Consider the following 24,388-nt stretch of genomic DNA (forward strand, 5'->3'; position numbering starts at 1 on the left):
ATTTTTTTCTAAAACTTTGACTTTATGCTCATTTTTGATAATACCATTTCTCTATGCGTTAACTTGAAAATAGAATTGACTGATTTTTTGACAAACGCTTCTTGAAGAATTTTTTCAAACAACCAACGAAAAAAATCAAGGCCACACTAGTTTGTAGGTATTATCTCTTTTGCATGAATAAAATAAACCACATACATTTAGTTGAAAATTTTTGGTTCTTTTTGTTACAAAAACATTGCGAGTATCTAAAGTACACTTTGATGAAGGTAAAAGATTATTAATTAAATAGGATGAAATGATTTCAAACTCAACTACACCAGCTTGCTTTGAATGAACAAAAATTCATCTGCATTTCGTTTGGATCGTCTAATGTGTTTCTTTGATTAAATTCCCGTTAGCAATTTGAACGAAACTCAAAGCGCTTTTTCGTCATTAAGCACATTGAAAGAAATTTTCTTTCACACAGAAAATTAGCGTCGTACGTTAATTCTTCCCACGTTAATTTAAGGCGGAAAAAATTCCTGAAATTCTATCCATTTAATGCGCTTTATACCGCATATTTCGCTATAATATACCCTGCGGAATATCCAATCGATATAAAACTGCCTATGATATGGAGTCCAAAACGGGTAGAGGAGTCTTTTGAAAATTATACACAATTAAGAAGGGGTTGAGAAAATCGATTCGAGTTATTTTATAATCACTTAAGAACGATATACGTAGATCAATTAATAAAACGCTATTTATAAAAGTACCTACCTGCCTACTTTGTTAATTTGCAAGTATAATTCCATTAACGTAGGTACCTACGTACATTTTATTTGAAAATAACATGTCGAAAAAATATCGCTGGTATTTTGCGCCTTAAATGTCAAGTATTCCTTTCACTCTTCGAGCTTGAGTTTAGAACGCCCTATAAAAATGCTAAAACCTCGATTAATAATTTTCATTTCCAATATTTCACCTTTGTTGCGCGGCCCATTAATTCTCACACGGTGGCCTATAAGAAAGGAGGCAAGGGAGGGTAGGATAACGCAGCAGAGTAACGATAATTCATTAAGATTAATATATCTTGACGCCTTCCATAATTCATATACGCTACTCGCGCACATTAATGTACCAGGTAACATAACACACCGCATGAATGAAGTAATATTTCAAGGAACAAAATCCACATCCAATAATTATTTTACACCGAGTAGGTGTAATTCAGCTCCCAGCTCGTAAAGTACTCTTGAGAAGATTTTTTTTCGCTAATTGTTGTTTTTCGAATGAGCAAGTATAATCAAATATATCCAGGCGTACAGGAAAATCAAAAATACACGCGAGAGAAACAAATCTCAAGATTTTCTCAACTTTACAAACCAAATCTAACATATACAGAATTTTGCAACACGTTAAACCGTTAACGTAGGTAATTACAGAGAGCTCGCAAAATTTGCAAATTAAGAGGGTGCCTAACTTTGTAGCTAAGAAAAGTTTTCAACTCTATACGCGACGTGTTTTATTGGAAAAGTATAAAACTACACCAACAAGAGGTACTGTAGATACATTTGTGTGACATCAAAAGATATACCAGTACAGTACATACGAATGCTCGCATACGGGTTTGGGAAAAGATGCCAACTAGACAGTCGACACTGGAGTTTAAATGTTTTTCAACATCGAATGAAAAATTACACTGAAAGGCCCCGAAGTGTTGTGTTATCTTTTTCAAGGGGAACGTCGTGGAAAATGCAATGCATGCGCTCATCAGGCTCATTTTGCAGGTAGATAGGTATTTATTTTTAAAATTGAAACTCAATAGGTATACCATTTGAAGAGTAGGTACACGGAGAGAACCAGATAAGTCATATTTCTAACATTCGTGTTAGGTAATGCCCCAATTTTGTAAAAAATTTGAACTGTATAAAAGTAATGACTGCAGGACATTTATCACAAAATCCCACAAACACAACTCGAGGCATAAATAGAAAAAAAAATCAAGAGATACGCAAGTTACGAGTTGAAAAGTCACTCTTATCGTGAAAAAAATTATGCAAAAAATCGAAAAATTATGTGTAGTGTTTTGCAACAACTTGAATTCGATTAAAATCGATTATCAAGATGACATTATGGTAATGAAAACTTCTCTCATTCTAAATAATTATTACCTAATGTTGAAATTTTCTTCCTTTGCCTCAGATTTGGTGTCGGATCATTAAAGTCGGGGAGCCCGCTTAAGGATCGATTGCCCTCCCTCACCGTCGATCCTCCGGAACAACTTTTTTCTTTAAGGGGAAGACCTAAGGAACATTTCTAGCCCTTCTCCCCCCCCCAAAAAAAGTGGGCCTTCTTACAAAATGGCGGCCATTTTAATTGACAGTTCAGCTGAAATCGCAGATTTTGCGTTCCAACATAGGACTTGCACGAAATTTGTTAAAATGTGCAAAGGTACATAGATCGAAAGATCAAACAAAAATTTATCACCTGTCAAAATATTAATTGCTTAAGTGCCTTTTTCGGTTTTTGGTGAATTTTTGCAAATCAAATTTAGGCCAAAAATAAATCAAAATTTTACCAAATTGACCAAAGAAGCTGAAATCAGGGATACACACTATTTTCGATATGCCAAATTGATTGGAAACTGTTTCAAACCGTTTTGAGCAGCTCTGAAGCCTCCAGCAGATTTTTGAAACTCGAAATTTCCCAAAATTTCATCAATGGAGATGGAAAGCCAAAATTTATTCTGCAAACTAATTTCAATACGCTACGAAATCGACTGCAGGTAGATTTCAAGTCGTTTTGGAGCCTCCAGCGACTTTTTGAAAATTACTGGAGCTTCTAGTTCTAGTAGATTTTTGAAACTTGAAATGTGCCATAATTTCATCAAATGGAGATGGAAAGCCAAAAATTCTGCAAACTAATTTCAACACGCTACGAAGTCGACTGCTGGTGGGTTTAAAGTCGTTTTGGATCCTCCGGTGACTTTTTGAAAGGTTGTATGGCGTTTTTTGGAAAATTGAAATTTCCAAAAAGTACTTAGCTGGAAGCTTCAAAATATTTTGAAACCACCATGCAGTCGACTTCATATCGTATTGAAATTAAGTTGCGAAGTAAATTTCAGCTTGCCAACTCCATTGATAAAATGTTGTGGGAACTTCAAGTTTCAAAAATCTGTTAGAGACTCTAGTAATTTTCAAAAAGTCGCTGGAGGCTCCAGAACAACTTGAAATCCACCGGCAGTCGACTTTGTAACGTATTGAAATTAGTTCGCAAAATGAATTTCGGTTTTCCATCTCCATTTGATAAAATTTTGGAAAATTTTGAGTTTCAAAAATCTGCTGGAGGCTCCAGAACTGCTCAAAACGGTTTGAAACCATTTCAAATCGATTTGGTATGTCGAAAATAGTGTGTATCCCTAATATCTGCTTTCTTGGTCAATTCGGTAAAATTTTGATTTTTTCCCTCATTTTTGGCCTAAATTTGATTTTCAAAAAATTCACCAAAAATCGAAAAAGGCACTTTAGCACTTGAAATTTTGACAGGTGATGATTTTTGCCTGATCTTTCGATCTACCTTTGTACGGTTTAAAAAAATTTGTGCATGTCCTATGTTAGAACGCAAAATCTGCGAATTTGGCTGACCTGTCAATCAAAATGGCCGCCATTTTGTAAGTGGCGCCACTTTTTTTCAAGGACATAGGGCTAGAAATATTTCTTAGGACTCCCCCTTTAAGAAAAAAGTTTTCCTGGAGGATCTGGAGGATCGATGGGTGGGGGTGCAATAGATTCTTATACGGGCTCCCCGACTACTCCTCTCCCCTCCTTTATTTTTTAAAGGCTATTTTTACTACAAAAAATATGTAGCATTTTTTCAAAATCTAAGTGGACTAATTACATACATTTTCCCACTCTTCAGTGTGAATTTAATTCGACCCCGAACTCATTTCTGAAAATTTTCGACTTATCTGATTCTTTCTGCGTACTCGTCATTTAATCGGGTAAAATAAGTCACAATGAATAGATCCCTCTGCCATACACTGAACACTTTATGCAAAATGTTATCTACTTTGGCAGAATTTCTTCAATTTTTTCATTCGTTTCAGTTTGTATTTCACAATTACGTATTCGGATCAACGTGGCAAAAGTTGAGGAATATTTTTTTTAGCGAGTTCATTTCCACGCTATTTTCTATGCGCGCGTCGTAAAACATTGAAAATCTAATTCTCGCGCCGCATCAGTCAAGGTTAAAATGAACAATTGAAGAAGAGAAAGAGTATGAAAAAAAAAATGGAAGGCTAAAAGCGCGATCATCAATCATGTAGAGCTACGAGTGTGCTTTCGCTAAGACGACTCGTACTTGATGAGATATGGCGTTCGCCTTTTAAAACTCATTACGTTTGAGTAGGATTTTAAGTTATTAAAAAATCAACAGCGAGATTAAAATTGAGGAACAGATGATAAGGCATTGAGGCGGTGTAGAGAGGTGTTCAGGGCACCCAGGCCAGGCTCAGATCAAGAGCGAGAGCACAAATGAGAACGTCAGCGTACTCGTATTTATTGGTACGTAAAATTCGAGTATTGTTTTCATTAAGATTTCACCGACGACGACGACGATGACTATATTATAGCGAACAGGAGGTGAAATTTTGATTAAAGTTTAAAATATATGCAGGATCGAACACGTTGGTGGTTAAAATTTGAGGTGACGCAGTTAGATAGCGGTTAGAATTGCGAGCTGTTTTCGTACGAGTATGGTGTATATGGAGTAAGTATGTCGTCTGGTAACGAGGCATAAGGCTTTCGTTCAAGGTATAGCAGAGCAGCTCGGCGAAAACGACTACATACGACCGACGAATGTCTATAAATTAGCAAATAATGTTATCACATAGGACGGAAAATCCGACAGGATTATAGCACATACAATGTAACGGCGGCCGCACCGCAAACCGGATAATTTTTCAACTCGTTCGATCAATAAGTTGAAAGCTTTTTCGCCATCTATTGTTCGTATCGAACCTCATACATGTGTATACGAGAGTGCGAGCAACAAATGCGATAATTAAATAGATTCCGGTGGCGGTGGCGCAGAGAACGTACGCAGGGGCGTTTATAAGAGGAACAGAAAAACAGACAGAGTGAAAGAGAGAAAAAATGGACGCGAGAAAATGATAGTAAAACACGAACGAGCGACGACGGGCGTAGTAGGTCTATGTAGTTGACGGATTACACGTACACATATACCCTACACACCCTGTGGCACACTGAATAAAAGAATCTTGGCGATGGCCTTGAATAAATTGATCGAGTCCCATACCCGCGAGCCCTTACGTAAGCCCCATGGGCGCCGATACTTCCCAACACGCACCTCATTGCGGATTCATTCAAGTTTTCCGCACTTTTTCAACAAGCCCGGCTTCCTCGACCGGTCAGGACAAGGGGGAGGGAGGGGCTCTTCAATGAGAAAATTTTCGAGTTTTCACCAACTGAAGAAGACGGGGGTGCGCGTGGATTTACCACAGCGTTGGTTCTCTTCGTCGTATTTTACTTCTTGTTTTGAATAAAAATTGCATCGGTTTTGAGCGTATAAAATAGGCTGAATAACATCATCGTGGATGAGATACTGTACGTAGGGTTTTCAGCCAAAATTTCACAACAATTTTCATTCTTGACCTTAAAAAAAAATTAAGCGTTTCCAAAGGAAGAATCGCGCTATTTCAACTATCGATATTTTTTTGGTTTTAGATAACGGAAAAAAATAAAATGCCTCATCACTAGAAATTATTTCAACTAAATACCGTCGAGTTAATTTTTTGACAGAATATTTCTTTTTTTTCCGTGTTTTCTACTTGTGAATACCCAAGTCATTCAACTCTGATTGAGCTGCAATTTTGCTCGCTAAAAGAGCATATCACTTAGATCTCAGAATTAAATTTTGAGTTGCCACAATCAATTTTTTGATTTTTGGCGGATCTTTAAAAATTGCAGGAAAAGACTATGGATGAATCAGTGTTTACAAGGGGAGTGAATATTAGATATAAATCTTAAAATCACGCTGTTCATGTTATGAAGTCAACCATCTAGATCGATTACCACCACTTCGAGCCAATCTGTAACCTCCATGTAAAAGTTGATTTTTCTCCAACAACTTGAAATTCTTCTAGACGGCGTTGTACTCAACTTCAGAAGCTGTACATTTCATCCTTGTCATAGGTTCGACATTCGAAATCGATAGTGGTACCTAAGTAAATCACAGAAATCCAAGATGGATGGTTGAAAAGTGTAGGTACCTATTTCATACAAGTTAAAAATCTCAAATTAAAAAAAAACTCAATTTTTGTAACACATTGTTCAAATTCCCCCCTCCCTCCATTCGATTTCTCAAGTCGATTACTATCATTTTTGAGTTAATCTAGAGCCACCAATAAGAGTTGTATTTTTTCCAGCAAATTAAAATCGCTCCTGAAGGTGTCGTAATCAATTTCTGCGGTTGAAAATGTATCCCCATCATTAGTTCGGCATTCCAAATCGAATACGACAAGTGATTCGTAAATCTGAAGTGATGGTTTGAAATTTCATATTTTCTTATAAGTTGGAAATCGTAATTTCAAAAAAATTATGAAATCGCTGATATCTGTAGAAAATAGTTCGAAACGTGATGAAAGTTGGAGGTTTTGATGTGAGGCTCACTTTTCAGATGTTGAGCTTCATTTCAAATTAATGTTAGACCCATTTTCATCATTAAAAAAACACTCAAAATAAGAAAGACGTGAGGTGCATAGAGAGCTAAAATTATTTAGTTTGTAGCTGATGCTTTATTTTTTACCCCTGCAAAAATCAGTAGATGATGGTTTCGGATTATTCTGGAATTTTCGGTGGTTTTTTGTATGTATTTCCCATAAACTCAGATGCATCTTCTTTGTGGCCTTTTTTTTTATCGATTTCCAAAAGAGTTTCCAACACCAATTTCTGCACGTTCAAATTTTTAAAAAAATGTCTGCAGATTTTTGGATTTTTTAGTTTTTGGAAAATTGTTGTAAAATTGGGTAAAATGAAATTCTGCAGCTATATGGACTCGGATTTGCGGTCTTTGTAACTCTTTCGATCGATTTAGACAACAAATCTCTGAAATGATTCTGCCACTTCAAATTCTAAATACATTCAAAAATACTCCGGAGACTCCTGAAAAGCTGAAACGCACCATCCAATTGACTTTGAGGGTCAATAATCGCTGGGTAAGATACCTATTGGATTTGAAACTTGGAAACAAATTTCAAAAAGTTATGCCTCAATCGAAAAAAATATTGAAAAATTCAGAACTCATGGTGGGGGTTTCAGAACTACTCGAAACCAAATTTCATTTTTATACCTCAGACCTCAGCTTTAGCTTTCAAGTTTTTCATAAAAAATAAACCCAAATTGAATTTTTTAAAACCTAAAAATGAAATTTGGTTTCTAGGTGTTCTCTCTTTTTGGCCTCGTACCTACAAAAAATTGTCTGCTGTTCATAAAAATATCTTTGTTGTTGACATTTTTGGAAAATAAAAAAAAAACATTGAAAAAAAATATTCTGTGCAATTCTGTTTTTTTTTTTTTATTTTAAAAATGTCCACAAAATCACATAGGTGAGATATTTTTAAATAGGTACTAAAAATAAAAAGAACTTACTTACCCAATGACATAGAAGATGAGGCAGAAAAATAGGCAATTTGCTGTGCTATGATGATTTTATATTAAAATTCATAGTCCAAGAGCTATACCACTGCGATTGGGCCGAAATAACTGAAAGCTGGGGATGGTCTCAGTTATTTCAGCCCAATTGCAGTGGTATCGCTCTTGGACTATCAGGTATAGTCAAATACTTACGCACTGTACCTACTTACAGATACATATATGTACGTATGTCCAAAATTTTGTGATATCATAAAAAATGATCCGGGGTATTATTTTATTTCATTTTTTTTTTAATTTGAAACATATCACAGGTAATTCAAAAAAATGTCACGCGAATCTTGTTTTTTTTTTAATTTTCCCTGAAACTTATTTAAAGCACTGAAAAAATTACTGCATGACAACTCAAATTTCGCTCACTTTGTTCAAGGAAAAAATTCACACATGAGAAAAAAAACATTTTATTGATACAATACTTTCACTAGGTAATTTATCGGTATTTATAATAATAAAATACAAAAACAAAACGAAAAAAAAACACACGCACACAAAAAAAATACTAAACAACAAACCTAAAAAGTATCCTTAAAATAGAGATATGAATACAACAACGTTATTGCTAACATACAAATATTTATTCGTTAAAAAATTAATTTCTAACAAATTTAGGAAAAATTTGGAAAAAAATATTAAATGGGTGAAAATTTTAAACGTGATATATTTGCAAATCATGATGCAAATTTATCACTTATGATTTTAAAAACAAAAAAAAATAACACGTGATGTTTTCGCCAGCTTGGTGAAATATTAAAGGGTACCTGCCTCATACCGTATTGAGATTTGATCATTTTACACTTGTGATCTTAATATGTAGGTACTTCTCATGCATAATACCGCGTTGAGATCAGATAGGTAGGTATATTAATGTAATTATATTTTATTTAGGCTTTCGTCGATTTATTTTTAGAAACGAGTATTAATTAGTATGAAGGCGAAATCGCAGATATAAAAATATCATTCGCTAAAAATACAATGCAAGGTAACATTTTGTCGACAAAATAATCACATCATGTAGCATTTTACAATTGTTTATAATACACATATATGGCTGAGCTCTAACCAAAGCTACTAACGTATGTGGTCCATGGAAATGCTCAAATTTTTAAAAAATCACAGATCAAACAAAATCAATCGTGATCGCAACAAACATGAAAAAAATTTTAACGCGCAATCTTAATACTTATTATCAAAGGTAGCACCAACCTCGGTATAATACTTAAAAATTTGAGCTTCGAACGTACGCCTTTGTACAATTAAAGCTTCTAGAAGCGAAACAAAAAAAATAAATACCCCGTACCAAGGACGAAAAAGATTTTTTTAAAAAAAAAAAAAGGTAGACAGGTAAATACAAAATTAAAACCTGGCGTTTGGGTTAAAATGGGCGTTTTTTCAAAACAACTTGAAGAAATCCGTCGGTGAAAATACCTTGAGAAAAATTATTTTCACACCGAACCGCGATAAATGTCGTAAAATTGTAAATACCTCGAGCATAGGAAACTTTTTAAGCCAAGAACTCCGACCGACTCGGCGTTTAATTGAAAATAATACCTAAATTTCGCCGGCGCTTTCTTCGAAATTAAAAAACACGACAAACGTTTCAGCGCCAAAATTCAACCTAAAGATGCTGTAAAAATTTTTCTCACTGAGCTGAAATATTTGGACGACCTTGTGTGTCGCGCCAATGAGCTTTCGAGGGGTTAATTTCGCTGTATACCTAGCGGCTTCGTCAAATGAAATTTAAACCGAGGCTTTGAGTAGAAAGAAATCTCGTTTTTCTTTTTTTTTTCAACCAAAAAGGAGCAGAAAAAGGCAAAAAAGAAAACCATACCGAGAATAAAACTAGGACAAAGTTTTCAGAAAAAAGAAGAAAAAAACGTTTCGCGGTTACTTAAATTTCAATAAAGTACGAAAAAGTAGAACATGCATAATGGTATCGATTGTGTGTTACCGGCGGCTTGTAGATATTTCAATATTTCGGCATCGCTTTTATCTCGTCGTCTCTTTTCCTCTACATCCTGGCTCTTTTAGATTTTCCCTTATCAATGTACCTAACGTGAACAAGAACGGAAATTTCGACAGTCCTTATTATACACGTAAGATGTTCAGAAATGGGTTTCTTCGAGCCTGATTGTTCTTATGTGTTGTATATATTGTGTACCTATACGTCGATATATGTACGATAAAATTCTCGACGTAGCACACGATATTATATTGAAATTCAGTTAGTATATGGCAGGGTGTGTAGTTTCTATCCAAATAAACACATATGAAACGATGTACATACAAGCACTTTGCTCTCTGAATATGCAGGTGTAAGTACATACATAGGATGGATTGCGAAAAAAAAGTCGGCGGATTTTCATCAAATTCAGACGAGACTTTCATTTTGAGTTGGAAGTTACTCAGAAAAAATTGTAGCTCCGGAAATGCTCCTGAAGGGAAATAATAGGCTCTCAAAGAGAGAGCATTTTCGAAAAAAATTGTGGGTTTTTCGCCCCTGTCGTTACCCAACCTGTTATGGGAAAAATAGTTCAGTTCCAAATGAAAGTATTTGAGATTCTGCATCGATCTATGCTACCGCAAGATCACTTTTAGGGTCCTACTGAGTGGTTAAAAATTTGCAAATCGCTTCTTTTTAGATCAATTTGCGTTTTGGAAATTTTTTCTTCGCAAATATTTCGCATTAATTTGGCAAAATCAATGAGAGATGTCATTCCTGAAACTTGGGAAATATTTCGGAAGGCAGTTGCACCGATTTTTCGGTCGTTACTGCCAATCTCAAAGAATTGAGAAAAATAGCCAAAAATGAACAAATGTTTTTTTTTTTAATTTTTTCAAGTGCAAAGTTTTAAAAATTTTGAAAAAAAAACATCATTTCTGAAACGTCTATTCAAATTGAAGCAGGTAACTATCTAGACTTCTAGAAATCAAGTCTAATTTCCAAGAAATTGTGGAGGGGGAATTGATGAATTACAATAATTAATTTATGGCTTTGAAGAACTTGGTAGAAAATCGATCAATTGGTGTGAGATTAACTTTGAAAAACTTGGAAAAAAAATTGTCGACTTTCTAACATTAATGTCAAACTTTTAAAAACTCAAATTGGAGAACAAAATCGATGAATTAGTTACCAAAACTATTTTTTGAATGTAGTGGTTAGCTCCTTTTTCGCACATTTTATAAGCAATTAATTACACCTTTTACAGCGTGTTCGTGCTGTAAAAGGTGTAAGGTGCACCGGGGCAAGTCAGAATGATTTTTCGCAATTTCAACTTTGACCAGCTGTTACTCCCCTTCTAATGAACCAATATGGATCAAATTTATTATGTAGGTTCCCATAAGGGTTCTTAACCTATGGTAAAAATTTGAGCGCGATTGACCCAGTAGTTTTCGCTCAGTGGAATAAAATATAAACTGTCCTGACTTACCCCAATTGGGGGAAGTCAGAAAAGGCTAACTTTGCAGAGGCGTAGATCACAAACTGAGCGTCCTAGAAAAATTGCATAGAAACAAAATTGTAGAGAATTTAATTCTCTTTGAGATCACTCTCATCAGATTTTTACTAGGACGCACGGTTCGTCCGCTATATGCGACAAACTAAGAAATAGAAAGTCTGTATTTTAGACCAAATTCAAAATAAGTTCAAAACAACAACAAAATACAATTGAACCAAAGACATCTAAAATGAAACTGAATCGCGAAAATTTTTATGCCGTGATGAAGTAGTGGTAGTACCCTCAAGTCACCTTTAGTGGCACTTCACCAGATATAAACCTCTAGGCGCTAGAGCAAGTTTTCTAACTTACCCCGAATTCCAACTTCCCCCAGTGCACCTTAATTAATTGCTTAAAACTATTTTTATCAAAAAATTTCTAAAATGAATTTCTGATACCTATTTACTTCTTTTGAATCTGGAACGTTTCTAACTAGGTACCATAGAGTTAAATTGAGTAAAAAAACATAGCCATGATTCAAAACTTTCCTTGATGAGGATACTTTACACCCATTTTACTTAGGCTAGGCATTCCTGTATTTTTACAAAACTGCAGAATATGAAACTTGTTTTCATTTTTTTGACAAAAATGAGAAAAATTCTTTTTTTAATCTAGGTGCACTTCAAGTCAAAAATTCCAACACTCTGCCAGAATTGTCACAAAAAATTATATATTCCTTGAAATTGTATTAAAAAGTCTCAGTTTCTTGCCAAAATTGTCAAAAAGTTCCATTTCTGCTTAAAATGTATATAAGTCCTGTCCTGTTTGAAAATGTGGAATTTTTAGTCAAAATTGCTCGAAAAAGTTCCATTTTGTGCCAAAATTATCATGAAAAAACATTAAATGGAAGGAAATTTTGTTCACACAATTTCGTTTTACCTTGATCGTGGTTGAGTTAACATCTTCTAAGTCATCTTATCAGCATGTGTTTTACGTGTGTATGTGTGCATACCTATTGAACACAATTTGTACTGTAACGTGCCTTGTTTTCTGTTTTATTAGAATGTGTGCTCAATTTGTACTAGAGAAGCTAATGTAGCTGTTGGTACTTTTGTTGGTGGTGTCAGTTCAATTCCTCCTTACCAAAGCAAACCCAAGGTTGTAAACCAAAAGCTTGTCAGATCCTTACAGTGGGGATAATTGCGATACTTCTGTACCTACATACATTAAATAAAGAAGAAGAAAGTAAACAATCTGAAGAAATTGACTTTTCTCCAGCATCATCCACTGAAGAAGGCGTGGATAACAACATTGATGATATTGTTCCACCAGTTTTGAAAAAAAGAATGTAATCATCTGTATGCCTTTAATTTTAGTGGTACCAGTAATGCAATCTTAAGCCAGGATATTGATAACAATTTCCAACCTTTACTCAATTGTATCAAGTACAGTCGTCAGAGGGTTCCCTGGTTCAACCCATGTTCAACCAGTAAACCGTCTCTCTCTCCACCAGCACCGTAAGCGTCATGTTTGGCGCATGAGCAGAATGTTTCCAGGATTCTGCATCCAAAATCTAGCCGTCACATTTTGTCATTTTTTCACCGTTGAATTATTCGTCCATTATATATGGTCGACGAGTACAGTGGAATCTTGATAACTCAAAATCCAAGGGGAATGGTCACTCATTTGGCTTATAGAGGTTTTTAAGATAATTATGTAGTTTCGAGTAATGCAGGTAAGATTTTGAGAGGGTTCAAGTTATAGAGGTCTTACGAAATGAATGAATTGAGAGATATGTAAGTGCGTATGAATTGAAATATTCGAGTTATAGAGGTAAACACTAGACAACGTATGACTTATAGAGGCTTTCTCACTATTTTCAGCAAAAGTTTAGCTTGGAGTTACAAATAATGAGATATGTAAGTGCATAAAAGATAGAAGTATGAATTGAAAAATATTCGAGTTATAGAGGTAAATGCTCAACAACGTACAACTTATACAGGCTTTCTCGCTATTTTTGACAAAATTTTAGCTTCGAGTTATGACTGGTTTGTGTAATCAATTTCGACTTATCCGAGTAAAGTTAACATTGAATGTTACAGAGATTTCAAGGGGAATGGAGGTTGGTTTGGCTAATAGAGGTTTTCGAGTTGAAGAGTTTCGAGTTATCAAGGTTCCACTATACCTGCATAATCGTAGCTGGAAAATCAGCAGGAGTTTATTTAAAACAAGATGAGTTTAGTTTAATGCATTGACCAGCTCTTATGTATCTATTGGAGGTTGCAGACTGATATTTCCAAAGTTTAGATCAGAGTTATAAACGCAGTCTTGTTTTTCAAAATTATCAGAAAGTTTCATTTTTTGCCAAAATTGTGAGAAAGTCTTCATTTCTGCCAAAATTGCCGAAAAGTCCTCTTTTTTCAACATTTACTAATAAAATATGTACTAAACTTACCCAGCGTGTTTTTTTGGCAGTTATCAAAAATTAGGTATTTTTCTGCCAAAACTGTCAAAAAATCCAGTTTTTTGTCTATGTCAATAAAGTTTTGGTGTCTTGTTTGTGTGCCAAAATTACCAGTTCCGCTTTTTTTCATTTCCATGATCAATCTTTGTAATTTTCCATTAACTGTTTTCAGTTTTTTTAATTCGCTTGGAAAATCATTTCTTTAAAAGAGGCGACACCTTAAATTGTGAAAAAAAATTTCAGGTGATCAAAAAATGTCTCCCATTATTATTTTTATTAAATTCATAACCATTCAAATTCAAAAATAAGAAAGTACCTATGTTGAGAAATACAAGTAAGTAGGTACTTAGTTCGTTAGGTAGGTACCTATACGTCATTTAAATTTGAATTGCCAAAACTTGTATTTTTTTCAAAAGTATGTGCTTGAAAAAATTCAGTAATACCGCCAAGTTAAATAATGTATTTTCCCAAGAATTCTTGAGATCAAAAAAATAATGCAATTTCACCTCAACTTTTTCCATCTTGATGCTTCGAAAATGTATTATTGATTTTCCATTGTTTGTTTTTCCTTTCAAATCAGTAACCTCTATCATAATGTTTAGAGTCATTTAGAAAATTGCTTTCGCATTAAACACGATATTTTTGAAAGCTGCACATCACACACGAATGTTATTAAATTCGGTAAAAACATAGGTAGGTAGGTACTTACTGAACAATAACCTCACTTCTCATTTTTCAAATTAGGAATTCGCTGAACCACACGATAACGAGTAATTAACCCACGTAAAAAAAAAGAGCACTACCGTAGGTAATTACCCTTCAAATATTTTGAGCTTATACTGGACGTTATGACATGAAATGTTGTAAAATTCACGATTTCGAGATTACTAATTAACGAAGGCTTGAAGTTTTCGCGTGCGATCACGCAAAATTTTCACGTTGAAAATATCCATTTTAGTCTATGTACTTTCCCAATTCTATAATTGTTTACCTACCTACGTTCTAAAGCTCTCGTCGATGTAAACGAATGAATGTAGAAATTTTACAAGTTGAAAAATAAGCATCGGAATTGGAATTTCTTTCTCTAGCTTTTTTGTCTTTTTCTTTGGTACGACGACGTACGTATAATGGCAAATAAAAATATATAGAGTTTTTTTTTAGTTTCTTTTGTTTTCGTATAGGAACTACATATCTATAATGTATTCTAAAACTCCTCATCGTAGAAAAAAAAAAAGGTTATTGCAACAAACCGTAGGTCGTTGCGTATAAACCTACTGGAATTTTATCATGCCTTATGCTATGCTATATCGTGAACAAAAGTCAGATATGGAGGGAAAGAGAGCCGTTAATTTTCAGTTGTAAAATCGATAATAAGTTGGTAATTTTCGATATAGTTGAACTTTTAACTCGTTAAAGTGCATAAAGACAGTAATTTTGCTTTGTTTTTGGCCATTTGCCGGCGTATAATAAATTTAATCCGGGCAGAATGGGGAATAATGCTTTCATTAATAAAACTGCGCCTCGGCCTGCCATGCCAAGTAATCTCTTAAAAGTTGCGCGCGAGAAAGCTGCGAACGCTGTTAAACGACCAGGATATTGATGAATAGGAAATTTCCTGCTTCGGTCTCGACAAAAATAGCCGAGTAACGCGACAACATGTCTCGGCGAATTTTTTGCTCAATCTCGATTCGATTTATACAGCAGCGGTTGGATGGAACGGCGAAAATGTGTTGAATGTTGTGATTCCGCGTTGTGGAAAGGGTTTTCATTTTTTATTTATTTATTATTTACGTTACCCTTTAAATAGACTACGCGTAAGAGTATTATCTCTTTAAATTTTTATATAGGACGTGGTGTGTTTTTTTCCACTTCTCCGCGTCCCTGTTGCCCTTATTACTAAAGGTACCTATACCATGTAGCACCTTTGTATCATATCACCACTATACATACACATACAAAGTTTTCAAGCACTCTTGTAAACGCCATAGCCATCGTGTCGACTTTACGACCTTCCTTTAGCCCGACGGCGATCGATTTTGTGTTTACGAATTATCCGAATGTTTACTCGATTGTTATAGGTTCTTCCTCCTTCTAACTCGATCATCTCAAGTTCAACTTGATGCGAGGATTATTATTGGGTCAGTTTTCAGGTGGTCTGTGTGATTTTGCTCAAGATGAAAGTGTACAAGGTGTCCCATCTCAAAGATCTACGTATTTACAAGATTCAAATTTTAAGAAATTTTCAAATCAAAAAAACACACTTTTCACCTGAAAAAAAAACAATGTTTTTCTGCTTCTTGAAAGCAGCTTTTGCTCTCACTCTACTCGGGCCTATTCACTTTTCATTTTCAAAATTTAAATTTTTAAAAACACGTCGTTCAAATTCTAAAATTTTGAAATGAAAAAGTGAACAAATTTTTAAAAAACATTATTTTTTTACCTCTCGATAATGCAAATTTTTAAAAGCTTTTGCCCTCGCTTTGCTCGGATCAATTTCTATCTCTTTACTAATCCAAAAAAAAAAAAAAAAAAAAAAAAAAACATTTTTGAAACTTCCATAAAATTCAAAACAGAAAATTTTTTTTTAAAGTTCCAATGCAAATTATATCAATTGGCAAAATTGTGATTTCATCTTTTATTTCACTTCATAAACTTGTAATTTTATTCGGAAATATTGATATTTTCTTCTCATGGCAAATTTTTTGTTTCCCCCACCTTTCCCCCCAAAAAGGTTGACTAATTTTTGCGAAATCGAATAAGAAGATAAAAATCAATTGCACAACTTGCATTCAAGTATCCGAACCTGAGAAAAAACAGGACGAGAAAGATCCTATAAGGGAGAGAGGATACAATTTTGAGAGCTCTATTCGGTGCGCCACTGATTTGAGGTATGTGGGTTTTAAAATAGATTGAAAAAAGGGAAGTCCTTGAAATTTAAAAAAAAAATGTTTCCTCCATTTTGGAATATTTTTTTTCAGACCTGAAACAAGAAATTGAAAAACGATGACTTCAGAAACGAACCATGGGAAGGGATCTGCGTCCTGTGCCCCTAAATTTTTCCAACTTAAGGAGGTTTTTGATTTATTAAGTGAAATCAATGTATTAATTGCATCAAATGAGGTAGGTATACTTACCCCGAAAGTTTTGGAAATTAGTAATTAACTTTTGGTATTTTTTAAGCAAAAAAATGTGAAGTTGAAAGATCTTTTGTAGTTTAAAATTTTTTTGAATAAATAGGTAACCTTCTTTTCTGGCCAATATCTTGGGGTCAAAAGTACCTATTCTTTACGGGCTACTGCTCATTGATCATTTTTAGTCAGATTGAATCTAAAAATTATTGGAAGTAGACTTTAAATTGGTTATAGAAATCAATAGTATCCCAGCAAAAAAAATATATAAGCGCTGATCAGATAAAGAAATTAACTGTATCTGAGCAGAGTTGATTTGATTTCATCGGATGTGATCAGGTAGGAAAATGAGTTTAAATTGCAGATCCGAACATTCCCAGAGTACGTTTGATCTTTCCAGACTGTAAATGATCCAATACTTTCCCCTCAGCAAACAATTAATTGGATATTAATACTCGTAGATCGAAACATGAGAAATTGAGAACCAAGAAAAAACGATTGAATCTGATTAGTTTTAAAAATTGACTGCCTCTAGGAAGATCTCAAGAGGTTTGTGCTTATCTGAATCTGCAGGACAGACGAAATTTTATAAACCCAGGGGAAATTGATATTTATAATCTGATTAGATCTGATCAGATAAGATAAGCAGATACGATCAATTTTCTCTGACAAGAGAAATTTTCCTACCAACACAAAAAAATTTGAACCGCACAAAAGGGGAATCAAAAGAGGACTCCAAAATATAGCACCAGCCAAAATTTCAGGTGCTGAAATATATGAAGTTTCAAAAATTCATGGTTTGTTCCTTAAATCGTGGGTATTAGGTACATTTGTGTTGAAAATTTTTTTAAATTTGAATTTCAAGAGGCTCTTTTCCTCCTACCTGAATTTTATAGAGCTTAAACTTTTATTGTATGTAAGTATCTACGATGCCTACGTCATCATCCACCAGTTTCCTTCACTACCCATTTCTTCTCTTTTTCCCGGCCGAGCAATGTTAGCAATTCGATGAGAGACAAAAATACTTGAATCGAAATAAGAAGTCCTATTTCCTGAATTATTTTATAGGTAATAACAATTGAACGAATGGAACCTTAGAGAAAAGCAGGAAAAAACTCTTCCCACGCTTTTGCAACGAGAACTCAATTCCTTGTACATAATAAAATCGAAGAATTTCCTACATTATCGAAATACTCCGACGCAAAGGATAGTAATTTTTGTCGATCTTTCAGCCTCATTATTATTCAATTTGCATCTGAATTCAGAATATAATATCGGACTGCAGGAAATTTCACATATATTCCGCATCCATTTCCATCTTCAAGTATACAATCAAATAACTTCCGCTATATATACCCAAAAGGGGGGGGGGGATATTGAGAAAAAACAAAGATCTTGGGAACTTTTACGTATAGGTACCTATTCTTAAAACCTTGATCCTACAAATTGATATGATATTCGAAGAAAGAAAAAATCAAATAAGTGGGGAGTAAAGAGAAGACATTTGTGACAATTTTTCGCTCCAGCACGTAGATCTAGATAGAAATGTTGTATGTATGTACTATGTATCCGATAAACTCATTTTTTTGTTCCGAAACTTCTCGAGGTATATACTTTTCTTTGATATCTTCATCGCCCCCTCCTCCTCCCTCGTGTTATTCTATACAAATGGCAGTGACAGGACACGATATAATAATAACTTTTCGAAAAAACGTTCTTCTTTCGCCAAGGTAGTACATCTATGCCAAACAAAAGCTGCGCTGTGTATTATTTCTTCATCATTTTCAGAAAAGCAATTATGGTACAATATAATGTTGAGGTTTGTTCGAAGTTTTGTTCTCTCAGTATGGCCTATTTTAAATAATTTTTTTAAAAAAAACTTAAGAAGCAAGTTAAAAGCACGATTTTGAAAGAGTCAGTTTTTTTTAGAACAGTACGGTTGGAAAAAATAATGCGTGTAAATGGTTTGTGCTTCGACATTTAAAAAATTTATAAAACAAAAAAATGGGGAAATTATAAAAATTACAAAATACGCTTAAACGGTTAAACATAAGTATGTATAAAAAAAACTCAAATGATACAAAACCATCAATAAAAATATATGGCAAATCTTGGGTAATTCGGTAGGTAAAATTTGTAAAAATCTGTAAACAATCAAGAGTCGCGGTGTGTCATGATCTATAGGCTCATTATGGACTCACCTTGGGCGTTATAAATATACGTAAACATTTTCTATTTCTTCACCTAGTCTAACTAGGTAGGTGTTCCATCAATCACATCGTATAATTTACTTTCAAATTAAATTGAAAAACAAAAATGAAAATAAAAAATCAAAATCAATTCTTCATTCTCACCAGAAAGAAGTTTACATTTGCGGATAGGTAATTCTGATTTCGGTAACGTTGGTTGGAAAAGGTGAGCCAGTCACGTAAAAGTTGTAAATTTATCTGAAATGGGAATCAAAAGTGTTAAGACCCTTTTTTTTTCATTCATTCCAACAACGAATTTTTTTCTCTCGTAATTAACATTTTAAAAAGCTTGGCTTTACGGTTACAATTGAAATGGTAACTAGCACTTTGAACATTTCAGCTTTCCATTTTTTTTTCTGTTTAATCCCGAACGGAAAAAAATTTTAAAATTCAGTAAGCGTTAAGCCAATGAACTTTTAAGCCTTTGAAATGCGCGCGTTTTTTTGCTTCAATTTTCGTTAATTACGCGGCATTTTATGCCGACTACACACACTCACGTGGTCGACGAGATCATCGTCTGTGTCGTTTTTTTTATTAAAAAATTATTTCCCGTCTGGTTCATCTTATAAAGAACTGGATTGCGATTGAGGTGTGTCGGCTTCGTTTTGTCAAAGTGGTCTGCTACATTCGCCTTTCATCTGCGAACTACTCGGTCCGCTTTCAGCCGCGGCCATTTTGTCGACCTTTGTGCTTATCGAACAATCACTGCAAAAAAAAAATCAAAATACCATAATTCGAATTAGCATAGAACTTTGACTATGATATTACACAAAAGACTTCAACTAGCTACGTAATAATATGCTTAAACTAAAGCATCGAAAAGCAACTCGCATATTTTAAGATGGGCTTTTAAAATCTCACCACCGATGAGATATTCAGACGCGAATATCAATTTTCATTTCTACACGTAAATAGTACGGGTAAAGTCTCGTACCAAAAGAGAAGATAGAACAGAGAAGCTTCAACCTACTCGGTTTTCGATTCTGAGTGAAATTATAAATTTTAATTACCGACGGAATTAATTCACTTGAGCGGGCATCCGATACTAATTATTAGTCGACGAAAAGATTTTAATTGATGCTTGACGTAATTCTCAAAGGATTTATTCAACAAACCGATAGATAATTGCTTTACTATTGCCGCATCTGTCTTAAATTTCTCTCTCGCGTGAATCTCTAGCTCTTTTTCTCTTTCGTCGTATTCGTAGGTAAAGCTTATAATGAAGCGCCGTAACTGATTTTAATAATTCATAAAAAATACCCGAGCGCTAACTTATATAGTATACCCGTTTCGTTAATCTTATTGGCAAAAATTTATCACTTAATCGAAATATTCAACTCGACGATTGACTAATTCCGCTATAATTGAAATTTGAAATGAATGGTAACGTACCTATCTTTTTTGTCTTTTCATTCGTCATTCGCGAATTTAATTATATGAAAGTTGAGAGGAGCATAATTGTACCCATTGAAATTGAAAATTCATTTTTTGTTTTTAATATTTTATCCGGATGGTAATATTTACCTATATCCTGGTTAATATTTTGTCATTTGTGAGGAAAATTAGAGAAAAAGAAGAATGAGGAAAGAAATTTTTATGGAGTTCGTAATATTATTATTTTATAGGTGTATTATAATTGGGGGGAATTTTCGACATGAGTGAGAAAATGTGTATTTTAAGGACCCCTGACCTTTTTTTGAAGGGCCCCAAAATGTTGAAATATGTGATTAGGCAACTTCAACTCCAAGAATCACGTTTCCAGGTCATATTTCAACAACCAAAACATTTTGAGTCCTACTTTCAACATGAGGATTAAAAAATATGTTTTTGGGGCTCCAAATTATCCAAAAAAGTGGCCCAAAATCTCGAAACACGCGATTAGGCAGTTACATTTCTGAGAATGTTATACTTTTTAGGTCATACTCCAACTGCTAGCTCATTTTAAGAACCATTTTTTTGACATGAGTTTTAAAAAGTGCATTTTTGGGGCTCTTTAAAAAAATGTAGGTACCAAAATCTCTAAATATGCGATAAGGCTGCTACATCTCTGAAAATCTATATACTTTTCAGGTCATATTCCAACGTATACCAACGAATTTCGGGGCCATTTTCGACATGAGTGAGAAAAATTGTACTTTTAGAACCCCTGATCTTTTTTCAATAAAAGTCGCAAAATCTTGAAATATGCGATTGGGCATCTTTTACTCTAATGAATCATCATCCCAGGTCATATTCCAACAACCAACACATTTTGAGGCCCACTTTCGACATGAGTGAGAAAAATTGTATTTTTTAGAGCCCCCAATTTTTTTCAAAAAAATGTCCCGAAATCTCAAAATATGCGATTATGTAGCTGAAACTTTAAGAATCATATTTTTAATACGATATTTCTACTATCAATATATTTTAAGGGCCACTTTCGGCATGAGTTGAAAAAAATGCATTTTTTGAGGCTCCATTTTTTTCAAAAAAATGTTCTATGACCTCAAAATGGGGGATTGGGCAGCTACAATTCTGGGAATCGTCTTTTTAAATCATATTTATAATTACCAAAGATGATCTATCGGGCAAAAAATCTTGTTTGGAGAAGTATGAATTATTCAAAATACGAGTAGGTACATCACTGAGTTTGCGTTAAATATTTCAAAAAAATTGGAAATTTTTGATTCCTTTCGTATTCGTTTTAATCTCAAACATTTCAACGAAAAAAATCGTTGGGTGCAAATTTATGAGAATTATTCAAATACATAATCGGATCTCAAAGCTATCAATGGAGAAGACATGCGAGTAAAGGTGAGTGATGGGGAGGGAGTTGAAATTATCATCTGATCGTTTTCAGATCAAAAACACCTTTCTCATGCATCTCATCCGCTAAACACGTGATCATTACATCTTTTTCCAACTCTATCACCTTCCAAATATCAATTCAATATGTACATACACGCATGCTAATAAAATTGCCTAACCAGTTTGCCGTAAATATATGTACAAGGAAATAGTGCCCCAAAAAATCGATGGAGTCATTCAACTTCATTCAATTTTTTTTACAAGTTGACTTCGATGGCATGAAAAAAATTATGTAAAAAATTCTCAAGGTCAAAATCAGACAACTGAATAAATTTAAACTTTTTTTTTACGCTTGGAATTGAAAATTAAATTTTTTCGGATTTTGATTTTTTTTGCGATGAGTTCATTTTATCGAGTGAAGGGGTTTTCTCAATTTCTGCAACGAATACGTCGAAATAGGAAGTCAAATGGGCCAAGTTCACCAATCAACACTTTTTTTCATGTTTTGAATAAAAAAATCGCATTTTTTCGCAAACTTTCAATTTTTTAAAATCGACTTCACGAAATAACGTCATCCCATCGAGCTAATTTTTCGTACGAAAAAAAGTGGCAACACTGATTTTTATGATATCACCAAAAAGTCTTTCAAAACCTTTAACTATTGGAAAAAGTTCCATTTTGATAGGTATCGCGATTATCGAGTAATCCACTGCTGAAATGGATGATATTTTCAAGTTCATTAAAAACTTTGACACCCCCTAGCAGTTTTCAAAAAAGAGCTAGATGGCTACGATTTGCACCATTGGTCATCCCTTCGGAAGGTCTTCCCACAGGAAAAATTTCAAAAAAATCGTCGACCCCCTCCCCCTCCCTTCCGTTACCACTTCTTGATCGAATTGGCGTGATATGACCCTGGTGTATTTGCGAATTGGTCACTTCCAAGTGAGAAAAATTGAGGGGAAAAATCATTTTTCACATTATTGAAGGTCTTCCACGAATGAAAATCCAAATGGGTAGATAATGTCGCAAAAAAAAAAAAAAAAACTATTTTTAGTAATATCGAGCTCTGTTTTTCATACACGTCATACTAAGTAGGAACTTTACTCGTTTTAAAAACATTTTGGAAAATATCGCATCCTCGAAGCTTATTTTTAGCTTACCCAAACACACTTAAAATGCCTATTCTGACCTATAAAATCAACCCTTTTACGTGTAAGATAGAAAAACATCGCCGTTTCACACATTTATCGAGAAAAACGGGTTAAATTAAATTATCTCCATACGTTTATCAAAAACGATCGCGAGCTCGCCGAATAAAAAGGGATACTTCGAGGGAGGAAAAAAAAAATAAGAAAAACAGGTTTTACGAAAACGCCCGCCTGCTTAATTTCACGCCTTGTTTACACGATCAAACGATAAAATTGTGGAAAAGTCGGCACGGCCAAAAAGCCGTTGTACTACAAGGTGAAGCGTACCCAGAAATAGGTCAAACTCAGCTCGTCTTTTCTTGCTTTTTTTTCTTCTTTTGCTTTTCTCCTTCAAATGCACACCGTGCGGTACGGTTTCGTCGAATTTTATAGTACGAAAGCCATTCGTTGCGACGTCGTGGCAGTTGTCGCCATTTGCCGGCGTTATGTGGTCTTTGAGTCGTATTGATAAGACGTTCATCCTTTCGTATAAATTGAATATACTTACCTATTATATTCTGAAATTCGAAACGTAAAATTATGGAAATGACGAAAGTGACAGACGGTCGAAATCTGGCGAAATACCCGAGCTCGACGAGCCAACCAAATAACTAGGATTTTTTCACTAAATGAAAACAGCTCCATCGAAGGATGTTTAGCTTTTACGAGTGTTACGAGTGTATCTCTGGCATTTTGTTGAGTAAGTACGAGGATTACATCGAGTAATAAGCATTCCTGCCAGACGAACTTTACATACTACAACAGTGCTGTGGATATAGCAACCTTTCTTTCTATATTTTTGGTATTCATTCGTTCTCCCTCTCACACGTACTAAGTATGCAAAATACAGAGCCTATTAAAGTTGTGTTTTGCAAAACGCAAACATTCAACGGTACAGTATTCCCCATCTCCTTTTAAACGTGTTTCAAGTTGGCGAGTAATTAAGCACGATTTAATGTTTGCGAGTTTGTAAATAGTTGTTGAAAACGGACAGGCTCGATGTCGGCCTAAGTACCGATTTAAACAGAGTATTTTGTCTTCGAGGCGTTTTGTATGTACGAGTACGTATTACTACGAAAGCATAATTTCATCTTGAAGTTCAAATCACTCGACGTTGTGTTGTCGTTATGTTTGAAAATCGATTAGGTATTATTCGAATGGAATAGAGAAACGTATACGTATACAGACAGGATCAGCTTCTCTATATACACGTAATACACGTAGCTTTCGATAAGTTTCTTATCATTCGCCTTCAAATTTGCGAGATGCTAGACGGCTTATTCGCCAAATTGGATAAGTTGTCTATTCATGCAGCTTATATAGTAGGTACCTATGTATGGAGGTATGGTATTGTAAGAAGAAGGAATTCACGCACGAGCATTCGTCGTTTCATTCGATAGAGGTATTTAGGAACATAGTGTACTTGT

The 24,388-nt window shown here is 34.4% G+C and overlaps 1 protein-coding gene across 1 annotated transcript in view; it reads right to left on the reverse strand.

Moving 5' to 3' along the window:
* Window positions 1-8,097: 8,097 nt before the first annotated feature.
* Window positions 8,098-24,388, reverse strand: part of Teh1 (tipE homolog 1) — an 83,509-nt gene continuing 67,218 nt past the window's right edge. The window contains exon 2 of the mRNA XM_065365601.1: window positions 8,098-19,692. Within this exon, the coding sequence (XP_065221673.1) occupies window positions 19,596-19,692 (97 nt within the window). The 3' untranslated portion in view covers window positions 8,098-19,595. The remainder of the gene's footprint in view (window positions 19,693-24,388) is intronic.

The sequence above is a fragment of the Planococcus citri genome, chromosome 5 (assembly GCF_950023065.1).
Source record: "Planococcus citri chromosome 5, ihPlaCitr1.1, whole genome shotgun sequence".
NCBI classification, from domain to species: Eukaryota; Metazoa; Arthropoda; class Insecta; order Hemiptera; family Pseudococcidae; genus Planococcus; species Planococcus citri.